At 48.3% G+C, this 20,705-nt stretch overlaps 1 protein-coding gene across 1 annotated transcript in view; it reads right to left on the reverse strand.

Annotated features, from left to right (window-relative positions):
* Positions 1-20,705, reverse strand: part of anos1b (anosmin 1b) — a 215,907-nt gene that overhangs the window by 12,046 nt on the left and 183,156 nt on the right. Inside the window, exons 9-10 of the mRNA XM_085990034.1 lie at positions 11,992-12,147; positions 7,509-7,603 (exon numbers count right to left, since the gene is read on the reverse strand). Coding sequence (XP_085846160.1) covers positions 7,509-7,603; positions 11,992-12,147 — 251 coding nt within the window. The remainder of the gene's footprint in view (positions 1-7,508; positions 7,604-11,991; positions 12,148-20,705) is intronic.

Raw genomic sequence — 20,705 nt, forward strand, 5'->3', positions numbered from 1 at the left:
TTTCCCAAGACTTCTGGTGACCTACATAAATTTAAATGATGAATATGACTAGCTTCTGCACTTTTATCTTTACAATAAATTTCTTGTATCTGTTGTGTGCATTGTGTTTGTCACCTGTACTATGACAATTAAATCTATCAACTTTCTCCTTACTCACTGATCAGTTTTCTGGCCCTAAAATTCTACGGGGCCATTTACACCAGTGTTGCCCCCCCTGACCTCAGGCTTGTGCCAGCTGATACTATCCAATGCTGACCTTGCTGCAAATTGCAAGGGCTAGTTCATTTAAATATCCACCGGTGCTTTAGTAGAGCAACTCCCCTATAACGTGGAAGTAACATTACATTACATAATTTCCTACATTACAACAGTGACTCCACTTCAACAGTACTTCATTGGCTGCAAAGTGCTTTGAGACGTCCGGTGGTCGTGAAAGGCGCTATATAAATGCAAGTCTTTCTTTCTTTCTTTAATGCACAGGCTGGGAATTAGGAGCCCAGCTGATAAAAAGGCAAGCATGGCTGAAAATTGCAGTAGCAGGCCAGTAAACAGCAGGTAAGTAGTAGAGTGTTGAGCACAGTGAGTTGACCGTCAGGTAGCTGTAATGGACAGCTTGTGTGCAGTTTTGTGCCGTGTGTTAAGCATGTCTTCAAGCAGAGGACCTGGCAGAGGCGCCCAAAAAAGGGAGTCGAGCTTTGTAAGGATTCAGCATAGAGGACATCATTTCAGCGAGACCAATCTTCAGACACTCCTGGATGATGTGCAGCAAAAGAGACAAAGGGGGAGAAATTCGGTTGTTAGCGCCACCGATTAACGCCTAGAGACCGAGAAGTGGGGTGCTAGCCAATTTCCGGGCGGGCGCAAGGCGCCTAGCCCCATATTGAGCATGCATTTAGCGCCGGCGCTAAATCTTAGCGCCCGCTCATGGGCGCAGGCTGATTATGACGTCATTTGAGTGTGCAACGCCTTTTGGGCGCCCCGGACCGGAAATTCAGTGGCGCCCCCCTCCGTAGTGCCTGGTGCTAATAGTGACAGCTTACCTGGACCTTACCAAGTCGCTCTCGGGCTGGAGGAGCATTATTTAAAGGGGACTGGTGTGGTTTAAAAGCGGCAGCCATTTTTGGAGCACAACTTCCTCGAGAGCTACAAAGAGTTGCTGAGCTGCACACTGAGAGCCATTTGACCACTGAGCCAGCGCAGGCAGACGATCTTCAGCCTTCTGACCATCACCTTGCTGTTGGTGAGCCTTGACAATGGGAAACCTTCCTGTGGGCACTTATTATGGGGGCTGCATTGGAGGGGAACATGCTGAATCATCTGCAAAGGGCACGGAGACGCTGGGAGAGGGGGGCGGGCATGGCCAGACCTTACGCTGGCAGGGTTTTCCGACAGTAGTTTTTCTACATGAACATGCCGGAGGAGCAGTGTGTCAGAAGGCTGCGATTTAGAAAGGAGGTGATGACTGAGCTGTGCCAGCTGCTTCAGCCAGATCTGCAGCCTCAGATAAGGTGCAGGACATCTCTGTCGGTGGCTGAGAAGATGCCTGCTGGCCTGAACTTCTACGCGAGCGGCTCTTCTCAGGCTGCGCGTCAGAGGCTGATTAGAAGTAGCTTCTAGGCCCCTCTCACAGAATGCTTGCTACCATTCCAAGAACAGGAATGGAACCGGTCTGATACCCCCAAGCCTGTGAAGGGCAAGATGCATGTAAATAGCAGGCATGGCCATTGTAAATGAAGAAAGTGTTTCATTACACAAAATGTGGTTCCTTCAAACATGAGAAAGCTATGGCAACAGAAAGCAAAACTAATACACTGGTGGTTAAAAAGGCATATGGGATACTTGCCTTCATTAGCCGAGGCATAGAATATAAGAGCAGGGAGGTTATGATGGAACTGTACAAAACGCTGGTGAGGCCACAGCTGGAGTAGTGTGTGCAGTTCTGGTCGCCTCACTATAGGAAGGATGTGATTGCTTTGGAGAGGGTGCAGAGAAGATTCACCAGGATGTTACCTGGGATGGAGCGCCTCAGCTATGAAGAGAGGCTGGACAGGCTGGGGTTGTTTTCCTTGGAGCAAAGAAGGCTGAGGGGGGACCTGATTGAGGTGTACAAAATGATGAGGGGCATAGATAGGGTAGACAAAGAGGAACTTTTCCCCTTAGTAGGGGGGTCAATAACAAGGGGGCATAGATTCAGGGTAAGGGGCAGGAGATTTAGAGGGGATTTGAGGAGGAACTTTTTCACCCAGAGGGTGGTTGGAATGTGGAACTCAATGCCTGAAAGGGTGGTAGAGGCAGGAACCCTCACAACATTCAAGAAGCATTTGGATGAGCACTTGAAATGCCATTGCATACAAGGCTATGGACCAAATGCTGGAAAATGGGATTAGACTGGACAGGGATGGATGGGCGGCGCAGACACGATGGGCCGAAGGGCCTCTTTCTGTGCTGTAAAACTCTATGACTCTATGACTCTATGACACTGACACATAACTGCCTCTCACACCCGGGAGACTGTCCAAAACATAAATCACATTCCGACCATCTTCCTTGGCCTTGATTCCACTGCACCAACCAAAGCATCCAATGCCCCATCAGTGAGGCGTTCCACCCTCTGCCTCACCCTTTCCATGTCTTGCTAGGCTGGTGCGCCACAGGTAGGCTCCCACCGCTTTGAAGGCCTACAAGGCAGTGAGTGTGTCTGGTGATGCCAATTGACCTGCCCCTTTAAGAGCTGGCCGGCGCCACTGTGTCTTAGGGAAAGTGATTATTGACAGCACCCTCGCTGCGGCAAAATTGGGTTGCGCCGCTGGGTTAAGAGTAGCGTGCAGCACCTGATTTAGCGCCACAATCACCTTTAGGGGCGCTGCAACCCAATATCGCGCTAGGTGGCGCTAAATTGCGCCTGGCACTAAACTTTGCGCATCGCCAGGACTAGCGCCCCAAACGTGGCTATACCGAATTTCTAGGCCAAAGACTGCTAGGTGCTCACGGGAGGAAACCACAGAAACATGTCTCTAATGTCCCTGGCATAGCACCGATTCAAGACTGTGACCCTGAATTTTCCTCTGTTGTTGTGCTGGGAAACCTGGATGAGTGGGGATGCAAAATGGGGTGGGAATGTTTTCCACTGAGTCCCTATCACTTTTTACAACAATCCAACATTCTGCTACATCAAAAATATACTATTTTTGAGTAATAACAGAAAACGCTGGAAAAACTCAGCAGGCCAGGCAGCATCCGTGGAGAGAGAAACAGAGTTAACGTTTTAGGTCGAAGACCCTTCGTCAGAACTGGAAAAAAGCAGGAAATGGATAGCAAGTTTAGGGGCTGGGAAAACGGGGAGGGGATGAAAGAACAAAAGGGAAGGCCAGTGATAGGATAGAAAGCAGGAGAGATTAAGAGACATTGAGAGATATTAAGAGATATTCAAGGCAAGAGGAGGTGGTAATGGGACAGGTTAAGGAACAAAGGATTGCTCTAGATGAAGTGTGAATTGCGCTGGCAGAATGAAGGACAGCTGCCATGTGGGAGGGAAAAAAAGGCCAAACAAAAAGTGTGGATAAAAAAAAGGAAATATATATATATATGTGATAGGGGCCAAGGTTATGATCTGAAATTGTTGAACTCTATGTTGAGTCCAGAGGGCTGTAGTGTGCCTAATCGAAAGATGAGGTGCTGTTTCTCGAGCTTACGCTGAGCTTCCGTGGAACAATGCAAGAGGCCGAGGCGGTGAGGTCTGAGTGGGAATGGAGCAGTGAATTAAAGTGACAGGCCACCGGGAGCTCGGTTCCCCCTTACGGACTGAACGGAGGTGTTCCGCAAAGCGGTCACCCAATCTGCGTTTGGTCTCCCCAATGTAGGGGAGACCACATCGTGAGCAGCGAATACAGTATACTAAATTGCAAGAAGTAGAAGTAAATCGCTGTTTCACCTGGAAGTGGTGTTTGGGGCCCTGGACAGTGGGAAGGGGGGAGGTATAAGGGCAGGTGTTGCATCTCCTGCGCTTGCACGGGAAGGTGCCGGGCGAAGGGGAAGGGTGCTGCGGGTGGTAGAGGAGTGGACTAGGGTGTCGCGGAGGGAGCAGTCCCTATGGAATGCTGAAAGGGGAGGTGAGGGGAAGATGCCTTTGGTGGTGGGATCACGCTGAAGGTGACGGAAATGGCGGAGGATGATCCGTTGAAATTGGAGGCTGGTGGGGTGAAAGGTGAGGACAAGGGGAACTCTATCGTGGTTCCGGGAGGGAGGGGCAGAGGTGAGGGCAGAAGTGCGGGAGATAGAACGGACACGGTTGAGGGCCGTGTCAACCACAGTAGAAGGGAATCCTCGGTTGAGGAAAAAGGAAGACGTCGGAAGCACTGGTATGGAAGGTGGCATCGTCAGAGCAGATGCGGCAGAGACGGAGAAACTGGGAGAATGGAATAGAGTCCTTACAGGAGGCGGGGTGGGAGGAAGTGTAGTCCAGGTAGCTGTGGGAGTCAGTGGGCTTGTAGTGAATGTTAGTCAATAACCTATCCCCAGAGATGGAGACGGAGAAGTCGAGGAAGGGAAGGGAAGAGTCGGAGATGGACCATGTGAAGGTGAGGGAAGGGTGGAAATTGGAAGCAAAGTGAATGAAATTTTCTAGTTCAGGGCGAGAGCAGCAGATGGCACCGATACAGTCATCAATGTACCGGAAAAAGAGGTGAGGGAGGGGACCAGAGTAGGACTGAAACAAAGAATGTTCCACATATCCCACGAAAAGGCAGGCATAGCTAGGACCCATACGGGTACCCATAGCAACACCTTTGATTTGGAGGAAATGAGTGGAGTCAAAGGAGAAGTTGTTCAATGTGAGAACAAGTTCAGCCAGGCGGAGGAGGGTGGTGGTGGATGGGGACTGGTTGGGCCTCTGTTCAAGGAAGAAGCGGAGCGCCCTCAGGCCATCCTGGTGGGGGATGACGGTGTAGAGGGATTGTACATCCAGTGAAAAGGAGGCGGTTGGGGCCGGGAAACTGGAAACTGTTAAAGTGGCGGTGGGCGTCGGAAGAGTAGCGGATGTAGGTGGGAAGAGACTGGACAAGGGGAGAAAAAATAGAATCGAGATAGGAAGAGATAAGTTCCGTGGGGCAAGAACAGGCTGAAACGATGGGTCTACCAGGGCAGTCCTCTTTGTGGATCTTGGGAAGGAGGTAGAAGCAGGCTGTGCGGGGTTGGGGAACTATGAGGTTGGCGGTCGTGGGGGAAGATCTCCAGAGGAGATGAGGTCAGTGACAGTCTTGGAAATGGTGGCTTGATGTTCGGTAGTGGGGTCATGGTCCAGGTGGAGGTAGGAGGTGGTGTCGGAGAGTTGCTGTTCAGCTTCCGCTAGGTAGAGGTCGGTTCGCCAAACAACAGCACCACCCTTGTCAGCAGGTTTAATGACAATGTCGGGGTTGGATCTGAGAGAATGGAGTGCTCTCTCCACAGATGCTGCCTGGCCTGCTGAGTTTTTCCAGTGTTTTCTGTTATTTCGGATTTCCAGCATCCGCAGTATTTTGCTATTGTACTATTTTTGAGTGCTGGGCATTGGCGTTCAAGTTCACCTGATGGTGGCAGTGTTGATTAAAATAATGCTGCCTACAATGGTGACCTCCCTGGATCCTGCCAAGCTAGCTTTTTGTACATTAGGTTTGTACTGAGCTTTCTTCCAGGTACCAACACCTCCTGCAAATTGTTCCCAGCTCCCACTGACTTTGCTTTGGGAACAGCAGATGATGGAAGGCTCTTAAAAGATTTCTAATATCTTTGAGGATTGTAAATAAACTTGAGTTTATTAAAATGGTTTGTTGTTTTAGTGGTAAGGAAGACAAAGTAAATATTTAAGAATCGTAGCAAAGATATTTCTTAACCTACCTACTCTTTTTTTCTTGGTGAAAGTTATTTTACATTTTCTCTTTCTTCTTTTTTAGGATTGTTTGCATCACACTATAATTTGGCCTCTGGATAAGCACCTAACCTCAAGTTGATACCTGCACAAGATCAGCAACAAGCCTGTGTCCTACCTCCTCACCTTCAAAAGCAACATGCCAGACTGCCTATGTACATGCTCTTAAAATGTAATAGAATGAATGTTGTTTGTGATCTAAAGTAGAGACCGGTGCCCAGTGTGACTAAATAATTTACTTTACCAGTTAGGTAAATCCTCTGTCAACATAATAATGATTGATGCTTATCCCAGGTTCTTTAAACAGTGTTGTATGATAGGTTTCAGTGAACAGGCTGTCCATCTGTACTTTATTATAAACAGATGCCAACTTCAAACATGTTGTAATATGACCAACATTACTGGCTGCAATTTCACAGTAAACCATGAAAATAGAAGCATTGCTTTTGATAATTGCCCAACTTATCTGAAGAAACCAAGGCCGTCCCTCAAAAAGTGTTCAAAACACTGCAATGTGTAAAAATTAACTACTACAGATCCAGAAAAATCTGTAGTTTCCCACATTTCTGCCAATAATTTATGAGAGCCCCTCATAATTCAAAGGATTTTTGTCTCTATCCCATCCATCACACAGATTGACATTTAATGATACTTGTCTTAAGAAGAAACATTACACCTTGATTCACAGGCTAAACATTCAGGGGAAGGAAGAGAAGTGCAACATCACCCATCAGATAAGACAAATGGGTGAGGATTGATTGAAGTCCAACTAAACATTTGTAATGAGATTTATTGAAGGGATAGTCACAATACTCTCTGCAGGAAGACAAGAACCAATTAAGGAAGTAATGGGGAAACCAAAGAGTAGATGTTTATTTTTATGTTGTTCATATGTTTGCCAAAGATTTCTTTACGAAATAGCTTTTAGTTCAAATAGTGAAAGGAAATTGTATTAAATATCTCAGTGCAATTTCCAATTGTCACATTCTGAATGTACACAAGCAAGAAGCACACAGAAAATCTGTCCTCATCTCGAACAGGGAGGAAACTGAAATTAAGCCAATTCTAGTTTCAGCTTTTTCAGCAGGGGACACGTCAGTGGAGAATATAGACTAAAGGAACCGAAGTACATGACGTCCGATGTCACGGTACATCATTTACTGAGGTTCTGAAATGCAATGCTCTGTCCAGATAGAACATTTTGATAAACCACGTTAACATTGTTTCTCTCTCCACAGACGATGCCTGACCTGCTGAGTGTTTTCCACCATTTTGTGTTTTAATTATTAATGAATCATTCATTTGTTTTCTAGTGCAAAGTAAACAGGATTTGATAAATGGAAAGTGCATCATTCAGCTGATCAGAAACTTTAAAACATCAGACCTCTTTGAAATGTTTTGTGGTTCCAAAAGTTTGTTTTAAAAGAAATGAAATGTCTAGAGATCAAAGTTGCAAAATCAACTCATTTAAACTATGAGAAACACTGAGGAGGTAATGTGTTTTTAATTAGAACATTCATCTGCAAGAAATAAAAAAATAATTCAGCTATTATTCGTTGTCTGTTTTTAACAGTACGTAGAAACCAAGCAGATGCATTTTCCTAACCTTGACAGTTGCATGTTGCTGTATTTGTGAATTGTTCTTGGCACAGGATTCTGGTACCCATGTTAACAGGTAGATATTGTGATCCTTGAGACTTTCTGGAGGAACCAAGGAAAAATTCTATATTTATATAAAAACACACACACAGACACACAAAAGTCACAACCTGCTTCATCCTGTCTTTTTAAGGGGGTCATGCAGGTCTCAGGTGGGTACCTGAAGAGTATGATGCACAGCTCACACTGTCGGCTGCACATTGCACTCAGCTCACCAACAAAGCAGTTCTGCGCATTAGTGCTGACATGCATGCGCAGTGCCTCACTTCCCATCTGGTTAATATTTTTATGTTCAGAGACAATACTGCCCACTAGCATTAAAAGAATTCAAAAAGTACGTTTAAAAAGTGCCCTGTTTTTTTTTAAAAGTGGGGCTTCACACTAAGGCAAAGCCCAAGAAATGAGAGGCTACCTGGGTGGTCTCACTACTGTTGCCTTTAATGTGCTGTCAAGAGTCAAGTTGCCAATCTGACTGCTGATTTTCTTTATCATGTGTGCACTGATGCACATTGGAAGCCACACTGCACTGATACAAAAGAGGAAGCATAAAGACATCATTCGTTTTGGAGCCTCTTTTAACGTTAAATTGGATTCTTGTAATAATACCACTTTAGAGCCCAATTGACCAAAATGTGTTAAAATTGTGTACTGCTTGGTAGGATTGTTAACCCTTTTGACATTCCAGAAGAACATTATAACTGAGCTTTACTGTAATTTACATGGTTTTGAAGATATCTTAACTATCGGCAGGCTGCCTGGCGGTAAATATCCCTCTTTCGCGAGGAGGGATCCTATGTTTCATTCCTGACTCAGGATAATAGTGAATCTTTTATATTGAAATTTCACGTCATTCCAGACCTCGGAGTATTTCGGTTATACAGGTGGATTTTACACATTAGCGCTCTAACGCAGACGTTCATGTAATGGGACCATATATCGGGAATTTGGGAGCTGAATAGTTGAAAATCGGAGAGGGTGCACTGACCTCTGCAGCTGAATTCCCAATATGTGCTCTACCACATTGTTTCTCTAGCTGAAAAGCATGACAAATGCAAAGTTACTGCTATAGTTACACTCTTTCTGTGAGTTGCGGTCCCAGTGCTCTGCATATCCAATCCCTATGACAGGGAAAATTGCTAGTTAACTGCAGACCTCAGATAAAAATTGTTATAAAAAACCTCTGGTATTTTTACTTTCCATTCCAGAGGGAGCAGCTATTTGGGGAAAGAACGAGCCAAGCAACATTTTGGGCACACCATGACATCAGGCTCCGATGAAGCTGCTGAGTCAGGCTGATTTCTCTTCATTTCTTTGGATATTCGTTCCCCCTACCTCAACATAAACTGTTCACAAGCCATCCACATTGCATATTTTAAATCATACTCTACTGAATTGGCACATAAGCGATATAAAGATTATGGGGGAGAAATTCGGTATCGTCCCCGTTTGGGACGCTAACTTTTTTAAAAGTTGAAAAAATTAGCGGCAGGCGCTAATGCTTTTCAACTTTTAAAAAATTTGGGGTTTGCGCTCCAGGAAGGAAGTGGAGCACTCAATCAAGCGCGGGACGGTAGGTGTGCAGCGCTGCACAATGTGCCATGCAGCGTTGGAAGGCTCCTTCCCTCCCTTAAAGGGAAGGACCATCGCTGCAGGCTCTGCAAGGGGAAAACTTACCTGGTCCCCGACAGCAGCCGCGATCTGGCCCGATCAGCCCGATGCACTGCAGCAGAGGGCCGGGCTGATCGATCGCTGGCGAAGACAAAGGAAAAAACAAGATATCGCCCCCGAAGTGCCCGGCCTCCCGATGAACACCTCCTGCAGCTACGGGGTTTTCGCCCGGTGATGCTGAAGGGGACGGATCCGAAGTTTGGGTCCGGGGCACTACCGGGGCGATGTGCACGGAGATGACGTCACGATCTCTGGGCGAAGGAGATCGGGGCGCAACGCCATACTGCTGGCGCAAACTTCCTGACAAATTTAGCGGCAGTCGATCTTCTTGCCGCGCCCGGTTGATAAGTGCTTAGCGCCCCGTTATTGCACCCCCCCCCGGAGGTGATAAAGGAAGGTACTAAAGAGGCCAATTTCTAGCCCCTAAACTTAAACATTGTAATTATGGGCTTGTCAGTCCCTTGTATTCTTTAGAACTGCTGGCTAGAGTTAGCTTGGGAGCAGATATTTTCCATACACTTAGTGTTACAATTTGGGCTACACTCTTCATTTAGGCTCACCATAAACCCATGCTTCATATAAACCAGAACTAATGTGAAGCATCTGGGCTATCATGCTGCACGGAGAGCAATCTACCCTCAGCACTGAGTTATATCTAGAATGGGATACCACCAAAAACTCCTGGGCTGAGGTTTTACTTTAATGGGGGTTGGAAGATGATGGGCTGGCTAGTGAAGATATGGAAAACCGCAGCTCCGATCCATCTGATAGAAAACCACCATGGTGACAGAATGTGTAGCTCAGGCTAAACTACCAATTTGAATTTATTGTAAGACATACATTTTTTACACAGTGATCTGGAGGTATGGTTAATCCAAAGAAACACCTGAACAAGCCAAAGGCTGCAGCATTTATTTCTTTAGGAGGCCTCCAAGTGTAGAGTTATCATTCAAAATCCAGCAAAGACACACTGGAGCACCTTGACTATGGCACCAGCTTAGCGTGTAAAGTTAAGGCACATGGAATTGGGGGCAAGGCATCGACTTGGATAGAGAACTGGTTGGCAGACAGAAAGCAAAGAGTTGGAATAAACGGGTCTTTTTCCGAGTGGCAGGCAGTGACTAGTGGGGTACTGCAGGGATCGGTCCTTGGACCCCAGCTATTCACAATATATATTAATGATCTAGACGAGGGAACTAGATGTAATATCTCCAAATTTGCAGATGACACAAAGCTGGGTGGGCGTGTGTGCTGTGAGGAGGATGCCGAGAAACTCCAGTGATTTGGACAGGTTGGGTGATTGGGCAAAAGCATGGCAGATGCAACAGAACGTGGATAAATGTGAGGTTATCCACTTTGGTGGCAAAAACAGGAAGGCAGATTATCTGAATGGCAATAGATTGGGAGAAGGGGAAGTGCAACAAGACCTGGGTGTCCTTGTGCACCAGTCGCTGAAGGTAAGCATGCAGGTGCAACAAGCGGTTAAGAAGGCAAATGGTATGTTGGCCTTCGTAGCAAGAGGGTTTGAGTACAGGAACAAGAATGTCTTGCTGCAGTTGTACAGGGCCTTGGTGAGACCACATCTTGAGTATTGTGTGCAGTTTTGGTCGCCTTATCTGAGGAAGGATGTTCTTGCCATGGAAGGAGTTCAGCGAAGATTCACCAGGCTGATACCTGGGATGGCAGGAATGACGTATGAGGAGAGATTGGGTCAATTGGGCTTGTACTCGCTGGAGTTTAGAAGAATGAGCGGGGATCTCATTGAAACTTATAAAATTCTGACAGGACTGGACAGACTAGATGCAGGAAGGATGTTCCCGATGGTCAGGGAGTCCAGAACCAGGGGTCACAGTCTAAGGATAAGGGGTAGGCCATTTAGGACAGAGATGAGGAGGAATTTCTTCACCCAGAGAGTGGTGAACCTGTGGAATTCTCTACCACAGAAGGCAGTAGAGGCCAATACATTAAATATATTCAAGAAGGAGTTGGATATATTTCTTAAAGCTAAAGGGATCAAGGGGTACGGGGAGAAAGCAGGGACCGGGTACTGAATTTGGATGATCAGCCATGATCACATTGAATGGCGGAGCAGGCTCGAGGGGCCGAATGGCCTACTCCTGCTCCTATCTTCTAAGTTTCTATGACCGCATATTGGTCCATCACTCGTTAAGCTCTTGAATCCCCAACGAATACTTTAACAAGGCATAATCATATTACACTTGGAGATATCTGGTTGATCTGCAGATCAAAGCACTTGGTTTATATTATAATAGATCCTCACAGCTCTGGCATCAGGTTGTGAACATTGGGCACAAAACTGGATAACATCGGGTGGTAGATACAGCAGTAAGTGTTCTGATACTACCTCTCTTTATATTAAGATTATGGAGCATACGCCCCCTTCAAAACAGGACTTTTCCACACAAAGGATTCACAAATACCAAGTCTAGGAACTTTCAGATCATATATTTGGCACTCTAACACATCTCTATCTTTGCTCAAGACTATACTACCTCTCTGTTGCAAGGCTTCTGGGACCTTGGCTCTTAAATTTCCCAAACCTAGATTGAGCAATTTGTTAAACATGCAAAATACTCGTCTTGTTCCAATTAAACTGAATAGTCAAATACTAGCTGTCGCTAAAGGTTCAGGTATAAGGTAGTAAAATAATGTGAGTTGTTATATAAAACAAATACAAATTCTGCTTCTGAGGACTATATTACAAGAGTTCATTACAACTGAAGCTTAGTTGGCTGTCTTACCTCCTTCTGCTTTTTTCCAGTGTACTTTAACTTGCAGCTGGTTGCCATGGAAATAGGGGACTGCTGCCTCCAGACTTGGAATGTCAAACATCTCGTGAATGGATGGAAGTTCATTGGACTCTTTCTCTGTAGTGCTAGCATAATTTGATTGGATGTCTAGATAAAGGAACTCAAGTCAAGTCAAGAGCAATTTTTCTTCCTAGTCCCCCCTCCCAAACTTTGGTTTGCACAAGAACTTGAAATATTTGTATAAAATGCAAAATGTAGCAACTGTTGGAAAAAGGCTTAAAATTGATATTCAAGTAATTTTCATCTCAGCCACACTGTTAAGAATATTGTTATTAAAAAATTTCCGTTGTATATTTTTATGTATTGTCAATTCTTGATGTGGTATAAAGTTCTACTGCAATTCATTTCAACTAAACTTCAAAGTGTTGTAAACATTCTCTCGCCCTATTCCACAGGCAGTATATTTACAAGACCCCCAGGCATAAATGTTTGACCTATACACTAGATCAGACAATGTGACTGGCACAGTTCAAATCTCTTTGCGCTCTCTCGGACACATTTCCTTTCCTTGGGTTAAAGCTCCATTCCTCACACTTAAACCAGATGTTTCAGATTCAAGAGCTTCTCATGCTTCAACCAATGTTACAGTGCCAAATGTCATAACAATTACAGGCCACTGAATGTGAAATCATCACACATTTATCAAAACCAAAATGTGTGCACTACAATTATACTTTTGAGCTCTGACAAGTAAAAGATATGGGAACAGTACCTAAACCATTTGCTTCATCACAGCATTGGTGCTGTGCACCTGTGTATATAAAAACCTGTACACAACTATGAAGGGATCTGCAGACTGGTTGGGCAGGATTTTCATTGGGCCGTGGAGACGGGATTGGAGGCATGTGGGGGTTAAAATCCTGAAATCGGGGGGGCATGAACTCATCCCGCTCCCAACCCACCTCCATGCCAGTTTCATAGGAGGCGGGCACCCGACCCGCACTGGGACCCGCCTCCCCGAGACGGGAAGGGGATTTATGCCAATTAACTGCCTGTTAACAGGTAGTTAACAGGCAGTTTTTAGCCTAATCCCTATTTTCATTCTTGAAGTGTGGGATTCCCGATGGCTCCAAACCACGCCAAGTTAACGAGGCGGGCCGTCGGGATGAAGGGCTTGGAGGGGTCGAGATGTCCAGTGTTCAGGTGAGTGATGGGTGCATGAGTGCAGAGGTAAGTGTGTTTGGTGCGTTTAAAGTAGTTTTACTTACCTTTACAGCCTGCCTTCCTTCAGGTCTCGGGAGGCCCTCATCTCACCGGCACAGAAAGCAGAATGGCCGCGATCGGTCAAAAATTGCAGTATTCAGCTTTCTGTTCCGGACAGATCTCTAAATCATCCTGAGAGGAAGGAATTAACTTAGAGTACAGATTGTCAGTGTTTGACAGCTTCAAACAGCTGTGAAATGCGGATATTTCATCTGTCAAAAGGTCTTGACAGATGAAATATCAATCTGTGACGTCACCTGTTGCCGGGTGGCCCTTAATTGGCCTGCTGAGACCGCTGGGTGGGCTCAACAAGGTCAATCAAGTGAAAATCGTGTGGGTTGGCTACAACTCGATGGAGGCGGGACTACAACACCGAAAGTCGTAGTCCCGCCTCCTCAATGAAAATCCAGCCCGTTGAGTCTGCCACAAGCTCACTTCAATAGCTCTAATAACTGTTATTCCTTGGGGAAGACAGATGCAAAGTACTCATTTAGTACCTCAGCCATACCCTCTGCCTCCATGCATAGGTCTCCTTTTTGGTCCCTAATCGGCCCCACCCCTCCTACTACCCTTTTACTATTTATATGCCTATAGAAGACTTTGGATTACCTTTTATGTTGGCTGCCATTGTATTCTCATACCCTCTCTTTGCCCCTCTTATTTTCTTTTTCACTTCTCTGACCGTGCTATATGTAGCCGGATTCTCAGATGTATTTGCAACCTGACATCTGTCATATGCGCTCTTTTTCTGCTTCATCATACTCTCTATCTCTGCTAATAATAAGTTATTAGAGCTATTGAAGTGAGCTTGTGGCAGACTCAACGGGCTGGATTTTCATTGAGGAGGCGGGACTACGACTTTCGGTGTTGTAGTCCCGCCTCCATCGAGTTGTAGCCAACCCACACGATTTTGACTTGATTGACCTTGTTGAGCCCACCCAGCGGGCTCAGCAGGCCAATTAAGGGCCACCCGGCAACAGGCGATGTCACAGATTGATATTTCATCCGTCAAGACCTTTTGACAGATGAAATATCCGCGTTTCACAGCTGTTTGAAGCTGTCAAACACTGACAATCTGTACTCTAAGTTAATTCCTTCCTCGCAGGATGATTTAGAGAGCTGTCTGGAACAGGAAGCTGAATGCTGCAATTTTTGACCGATCGCGGCCATTCTGCTTTCTGTGCCGGTGAGATGAGGGACTCCCGAGACCTGAAGGAATAAAGGTTGTAAAGGTAAGTAAAACTTCTTTAAGCACTTTAAACACACCAAAGACACTTTCCTCTGCACTCATGCACCCATCACTCACCTGAACACCGGACATCTTGACCCCTCCAAGCCCTTCATCCCGACGGCCCGCCTCGCTAACTTGGTGTGGTTTGGAGTAGTCAGGAATCCCACATTTCAAGAATGAAAATAGGGATTAGGCTAAAAACTGCCTGTTAACTACCTGTTAACAGGCAGTTAACTGGCACTAATCCCCTTCCCGCCTTGGGGAGGCGGGTCCCAGTGGTCAAGGTGTTGACTTGGATAGAGAACTGGTTGGCAGACAGAAAGCAAAGAGTTGGAATAAACGGGTCTTTTTCCGAGTGGCAGGCAGTGACTAGTGGGGTACCGCAGGAATCGGTCCTTGGACCCCAGCTATTCACAATATATATTAATGATCTAGGCAAGGGAACTAGATGTAATATCTCCAAATTTGCAGACGACACAAAGCTGGGTGGGCGTGTGTGCTGTGAGGAGGATGCCGAGAATCTCCAGGATGATTTGGATAGGTTGGGTGATTGGGCAAAAGCATGGCAGATGCAACAGAACGTGGATAAATGTGAGGTTATCCACTTTGGTGGCAAAAACAGGAAGGCAGATTATTATCTGAATGGCAATAGATTGGGAGAAGGGGAAGTGCAATGAGACCTGGGTGTCCTTGTGCACCAGTTGCTGAAGGTAAGCATGCAGGTGCAGCAGGTGGTTAAGAAGGCAAATGTTATGTTGGCCTTCGTAGCAAGAGGTACAGGAACAAGGATGTCTTGCTGCAGTTGTACAGGGCCTTGGTGAGACCACACCTTGAGTATTGTGTGCAGTTTTGGTCGCCTTATCTGAGGAAGGATGTTCTTGCCATGGAAGGAGTTCAGCGAAGATTCACCAGACTGATACCTGGGATGGCAGGAATGACGTATGAGGAGAGATTGGGACGATTGGGCTTGTACTCGCTGGAGTTTAGATGAGAGGGGATCTTATTGAAACTTATAAAATTCTGACAGGACTGGACAGACTAGATGCAGGAAGGATGTTCCTGATGGTCGGGGAGTCCAGAACCAGGGATCACAGTCTAAGGATAAGGGGTAGGCCATTTAGGACAGAAATGAGGAGGAATTTCTTCACCCAGAGAGTGGTGAACCTGTGGAATTCTCTACCACAGAAGGCAGTAGAGGCCAATTCATTAAATATATTCAAGAAGGAGTTGGATATATTTCTTAAGGCTAAACAGATCAAGGGGTATGGGGAGAAAGCAGGGACCGGGTACTGAAATTGGATGATCAGCCATGATCTCATTGAATGGCGGAGCAGGCTCGAGGAGTGTGGTAAACCACTGTTTGTATTCCACTGTGTACATGTCTCGGCTCACTCCTCCCACGAGTCCAGGTATAAAGGTGACTGCTCCACAGTCCTTCTGTATTCTGGACCGGTTGACCACTCGAGGCACACCTTCATTCTCTTGTTAATAAAAGCCTGTTAATTACTCGCTTAATCTCAGTCTTTTGAGTTATTGATAGTGCATCAATTTTATTAACAAGATTTTCTATAATGGAGAAGATCCTCACACCAGCATGCCTGGACTTAGATCATCGGGAGGCGGACTCATCCACCAAGTTTACTCACTGGCTTAGGTGTTTTGAAAAATTTCTGATCGCCTCCGCTGAAACGGTCAAATCGGATGAGGACAAACTGGACGTCCTGACCTCCAAAGTGAACCACCGAGTGTACTCGGTCATCCAGGATGCGACCTCGTACGCGGATGCTATCAAGCTCCTCAAGGACCAGTACACGCGCCCAGTGAACGAGGTGTACGCTAGGCACCTCCTGGGGAGTCGTAAACAACAACCTGGGGAATCGACCGAGGAATACCTTCAGGCACTGTCTGTGCTTGGCCGGGCCTGTGGTTGTAAGGATGTAAAGGCCGCCGTGTACACAGAGGAACTTATCCGGGACGCTTTTGTAGCGGGCCACAGGTCCAATTACACCCGACAGCGACTGTTGGAGCAGAGTGACCTCTATCTCAACAAGGCCTCTGAACTCGCACTATCATTGGACGCAGCCTACCGGGGCATGGACGCCTACTCCTCTGCACCGTGGACGCTGCGGGGAACGACAGCCTGGGACACGGTAGGACCGTCTCATAGCGCCATGCCACCCCAGCCACATCCCAGCAACGACCCAACTACCGCAGCAGTGTCCCAAGGCCAGACAGCAGTGCCCCAAGGCCAGAAATACTACTTCTGTGGCCAGGCCAAACACCCCAGAGCGCGCTGCCCGGCGAAAAATGCGATCTGCTCGGGCTGCAGGAAGAAAGGACACTACGCCAGCGTCTGCAGGGCCAAAGCCACCCCGAACCCCAGCAGCGCCGCGTGTGGGCCGTGCGGGCCGCCATCTTGGGCCTCCCCAGCCATGTGCGAACCACCGGAACAGCAGCCATTTTGGACGCCTCCAGCCACATGGGGATCATGGACGCCGCCATCTTGGACGACAGCCGGGACGCAGCAGGCCCCCAACACCGCCTCATCTGCTACCCGCAGCGACACACCGACCCATACGCTGGCCTCCGTTACGCTGGACCAAGCGAGACCGCACCAGCTGGCCCGGTCCACAATGGACATTAAGGTAAATGGTCACGAAACAATCTGCCTTTTTGACTCTGGGAGCACGGAGAGCTTCATCCACCCCGACACGGTGCGGCGTTGCTCTCTCCCAGTCCTGCCTGCGCACCAGCGGATTTCTATGGCCTCCGAGTCCCAGTCGGCGGACATTGGCGGCTACTGCGTGGTGACTGTCGTAGTAGACGGGACTGTGTACGATAACTTTAAACTTCTGGTCCTGCCCCACCTCTGCGCTGCCGTTCTACTGGGGTTAGATCTACTGGGGTTAGATTTTCAGTGCCACCTTAAAAGTGTTACGATGGCGTACGGTGGACCCCTCCCCCCACTCACAGTCCGCAGCCAGCAGCTTCCAAATTGCCTGCCGCGCACCAGGTGCAACCTCTCCACACTCAGAGTCACCCCCCCCACTGTTTGCTAACCTCACCCCCGACTGTAAGCCCATCGCCACAAAGAGCAGGCGATACAGTGCCGGGGACAGGGTTTTCATTAAAACCGAAGTGGAGCGGCTCCTGAAGGAGGGGATTATTGAGGGCAGCACCAGCCCCTGGCGAGCCCAGGTTGTGGTCGTTAAGACCGGCGAGAAGCAGCGCCTGGTCATCGACTACAGCCAGACAATAAATCGCTACACCCTGCTGGACGCTTACCCACTCCCCCGTATAGCTGATATGGTCAACCAGATCGCGCAGTACCGCGTCTTCTCGACCATTGACCTGAAATCAGCGTACCACCAGCTCCCTATCCGCCCTGAGGACCGCCAGTATACTGCCTTTGAGGCAAACGGCCGCCTCTATCACTTCCTTAGGGTTCCCTTTGGCGTCACCAACGGGGTCTCCGTCTTCCAAAGGGAGATGGACCGGATGGTCGATCAAAATACGTCGCAGGCCACCTTCCCATATCTGGACAATGTGACCATCTGCGGCCACGACTTGCAGGACCATGACGCAAATCTCGAAAAATTCCTCTGCACCGCCAAACTCCTCAACCTGACGTATAACAAGGAGAAGTGCATATTCTGCACAACCCGCCTCGCCATCCTTGGCTGTGTTGTGGAACATGGAGTCATCGGTCCCGACCCCGACCGGATGCGTCCCCTTATGGAACTCCCACTGCCCCGCTGCCTCAAGGCCCTGAAGAGGTGCCTAGGGTTTTTCTCCTATTACGCCCAGTGGGTCCCCTACTATGCGGACAAGGCCCGTCCGCTGATCAAGTCCACCTCTTTTCCCTTGACGGCAGAGGCCCGCTTAGCCTTCCACCGTATCAAGGAAGACATTGCCAAAGCCACCATGCACGCAGTGGACGAATCCATCCCCTTCCAGGTGGAAAGCGACGCGTCCGACTTTGCCCTGGCCGCTACCCTTAATCAGGCGGGGAGACCTGTGGCCTTCTTTTCACGAACCCTCCAGGGCCCGGAGACCAGACACTCCGCTGTTGAGAAGGAGGCCCAGGCTATTGTGGCGGCTGTGCGTCATTGGAGGCACTACCTGGCCGGAAAACGATTTACCCTGCTCACTGACCAGCGTTCAGTTGCGTTTATGTTTAACAACAAGCAGAGGGGCAAAATCAAAAACGACAAGATCTTGAGGTGGAGAATCGAACTTTCCACCTACAATTACGAGATCTTGTACCGGCCCGGGAAGCTCAATGAACCCCCGGATGCTCTATCGCGTGGCACCTGCGCCAGCGCGCAGATCGATGGACTGCGGGCCCTCCACAATGACCTCTGCCACCCGGGGGTCACCAGGTTCTTCCACTTCATCAAGGCCCGCAACCTGCCTTACTCCATTGAGGAGGTCAGGACCATGACCAGGAACTGCCAAGTCTGCGCTGAGTGCAAACCACACTTTTATAGACCAGACACGGCTCACCTGATAAAAGCCACTCGCCCCTTCGAGCGCCTGAGCGTTGATTTTAAAGGGCCTCTCCCCTCCTCCGACCGCAATGTGTACTTCCTCAACATTATTGATGAGTACTCCCGTTTCCCGTTCGCCATCCCCTGCCCGGACATGACCAGTGCCACGGTCATTAAATGTCTGAACGACCTCTTCACCCTGTTCGGTTTCCCCAGCTATATCCATAGCGACCGGGGCTCATCGTTTATGAGCGACGAACTCCGTCAGTACCTGCTCGCTAGGGGTATTGCCACAAGCAGGACCACCAGTTACAACCCCCGGGGGAACGGACAGGTGGAAAGAGAGAATGCGACAGTTTGGAAGGCCGCCCTGCTAGCCTTAAAGTCTAGGGGCCTTCCGACCTCCCGCTGGCAGGATGTGCTCCCCGATGCGCTCCACTCTATTCGGTCACTGCTCTGCACTGCCACTAACGCCACCCCTCATGAGAAAATGTTTGTCTTCCCAAGGAAGTCCACATCGGGGACATCGCTACCGCCATGGCTGACGTCCCCAGGGCCGGTCCTACTGAGAAGACACGTGAGGACCCATAAAATGGACCCCCTGGTCGAAAGGGTCGACCTCCTCCACGCCAACCCCCAGTATGCTTACATTGCGTACCCGGACGGGCGGGAGGACACAGTCTCCATACGAGACCTCGCACCCTCGGGGGCCGCAGTAACCCACTACCACCCCCCCCCCCCACGACCCGATATCCAGCCCCAGCAGACAGCGGGCCTGGGCCCTGCGACCCGCTCGACACCTATGAGGACTACACACCAGTGCCCCAGCCTACGCGGGACTCGACGCCGGAAGCTTCACTACCCCTGCCGTCGCCACGTCGATCACAGCGGCAGACAAGACCTCCGGAGAGACTCCAATACACTAACTTTTAATACACTTCACCCCGCCGGACTCATTTTTAAACAAGGGGTGAATGTGGTAAACCACTGTTTGTATTCCACTGTGTACATGCCTGTACATGTCTCGGCTGACTCCTCCCACGAGTCCAGGTATAAAGGTGACTGCTCCACAGTCCCTCTGTATTCTGGACCGGTCGACCACTCGAGGCACACCTTCATTCTCTTGTTAATAAAAGCCTGTTAATTACTCGCTTAATCTCAGTCTTTTGAGTTATTGATAGTGCATCAAGGAGCCAAATGGCCTACTCCTGCTCCTATCTTCTATGCTTCTAAGGAAGAGGATGCTGCCATAGACATAATAAAAGGAGGAGGTAGTGGAGATGCTTGATAGGATTAAAATTGATAGAGGTATTAGAACAGTTGGCTGTACTTAAAGTAGATAAGGGCAGCACGGTGGCATAGTGGTTAGCACTGTTGCCTCACAGCGCCAGGGACCCGGGTTCGAATCCGGCCTCGGGTGACTCTCTGTGTGGAGTTTGCACATTCTCCCCGTGTTTGCGTGGGTTTCCTCCGGGTGCTCCGGTTTCCTCCCACAGTCTAAAGATGTGCGGGTTAGGTTGATTGGCTATGATAAATTGACCCTTAGTGTTAGGGGGATTAAATACGTGGGGTTACGGGGATAGGGTGGGATATGTGTTGGTGTAGGGGTTACAGGGATCGGGTGGGATATGTGTCGGTGCAGGCTCGATGGGCCGAAATGGCCTCTATCTGCACTGTGGGGTTTCTGTGATTCTGTGAAGTCACCAGGAGCAGATGGGATG

This window comes from Somniosus microcephalus, chromosome 6, assembly GCF_052327205.1.
Source record: "Somniosus microcephalus isolate GS21.2 chromosome 6, FLI_Smic_1.0, whole genome shotgun sequence".
NCBI lineage: Eukaryota > Metazoa > Chordata > Chondrichthyes > Squaliformes > Somniosidae > Somniosus > Somniosus microcephalus.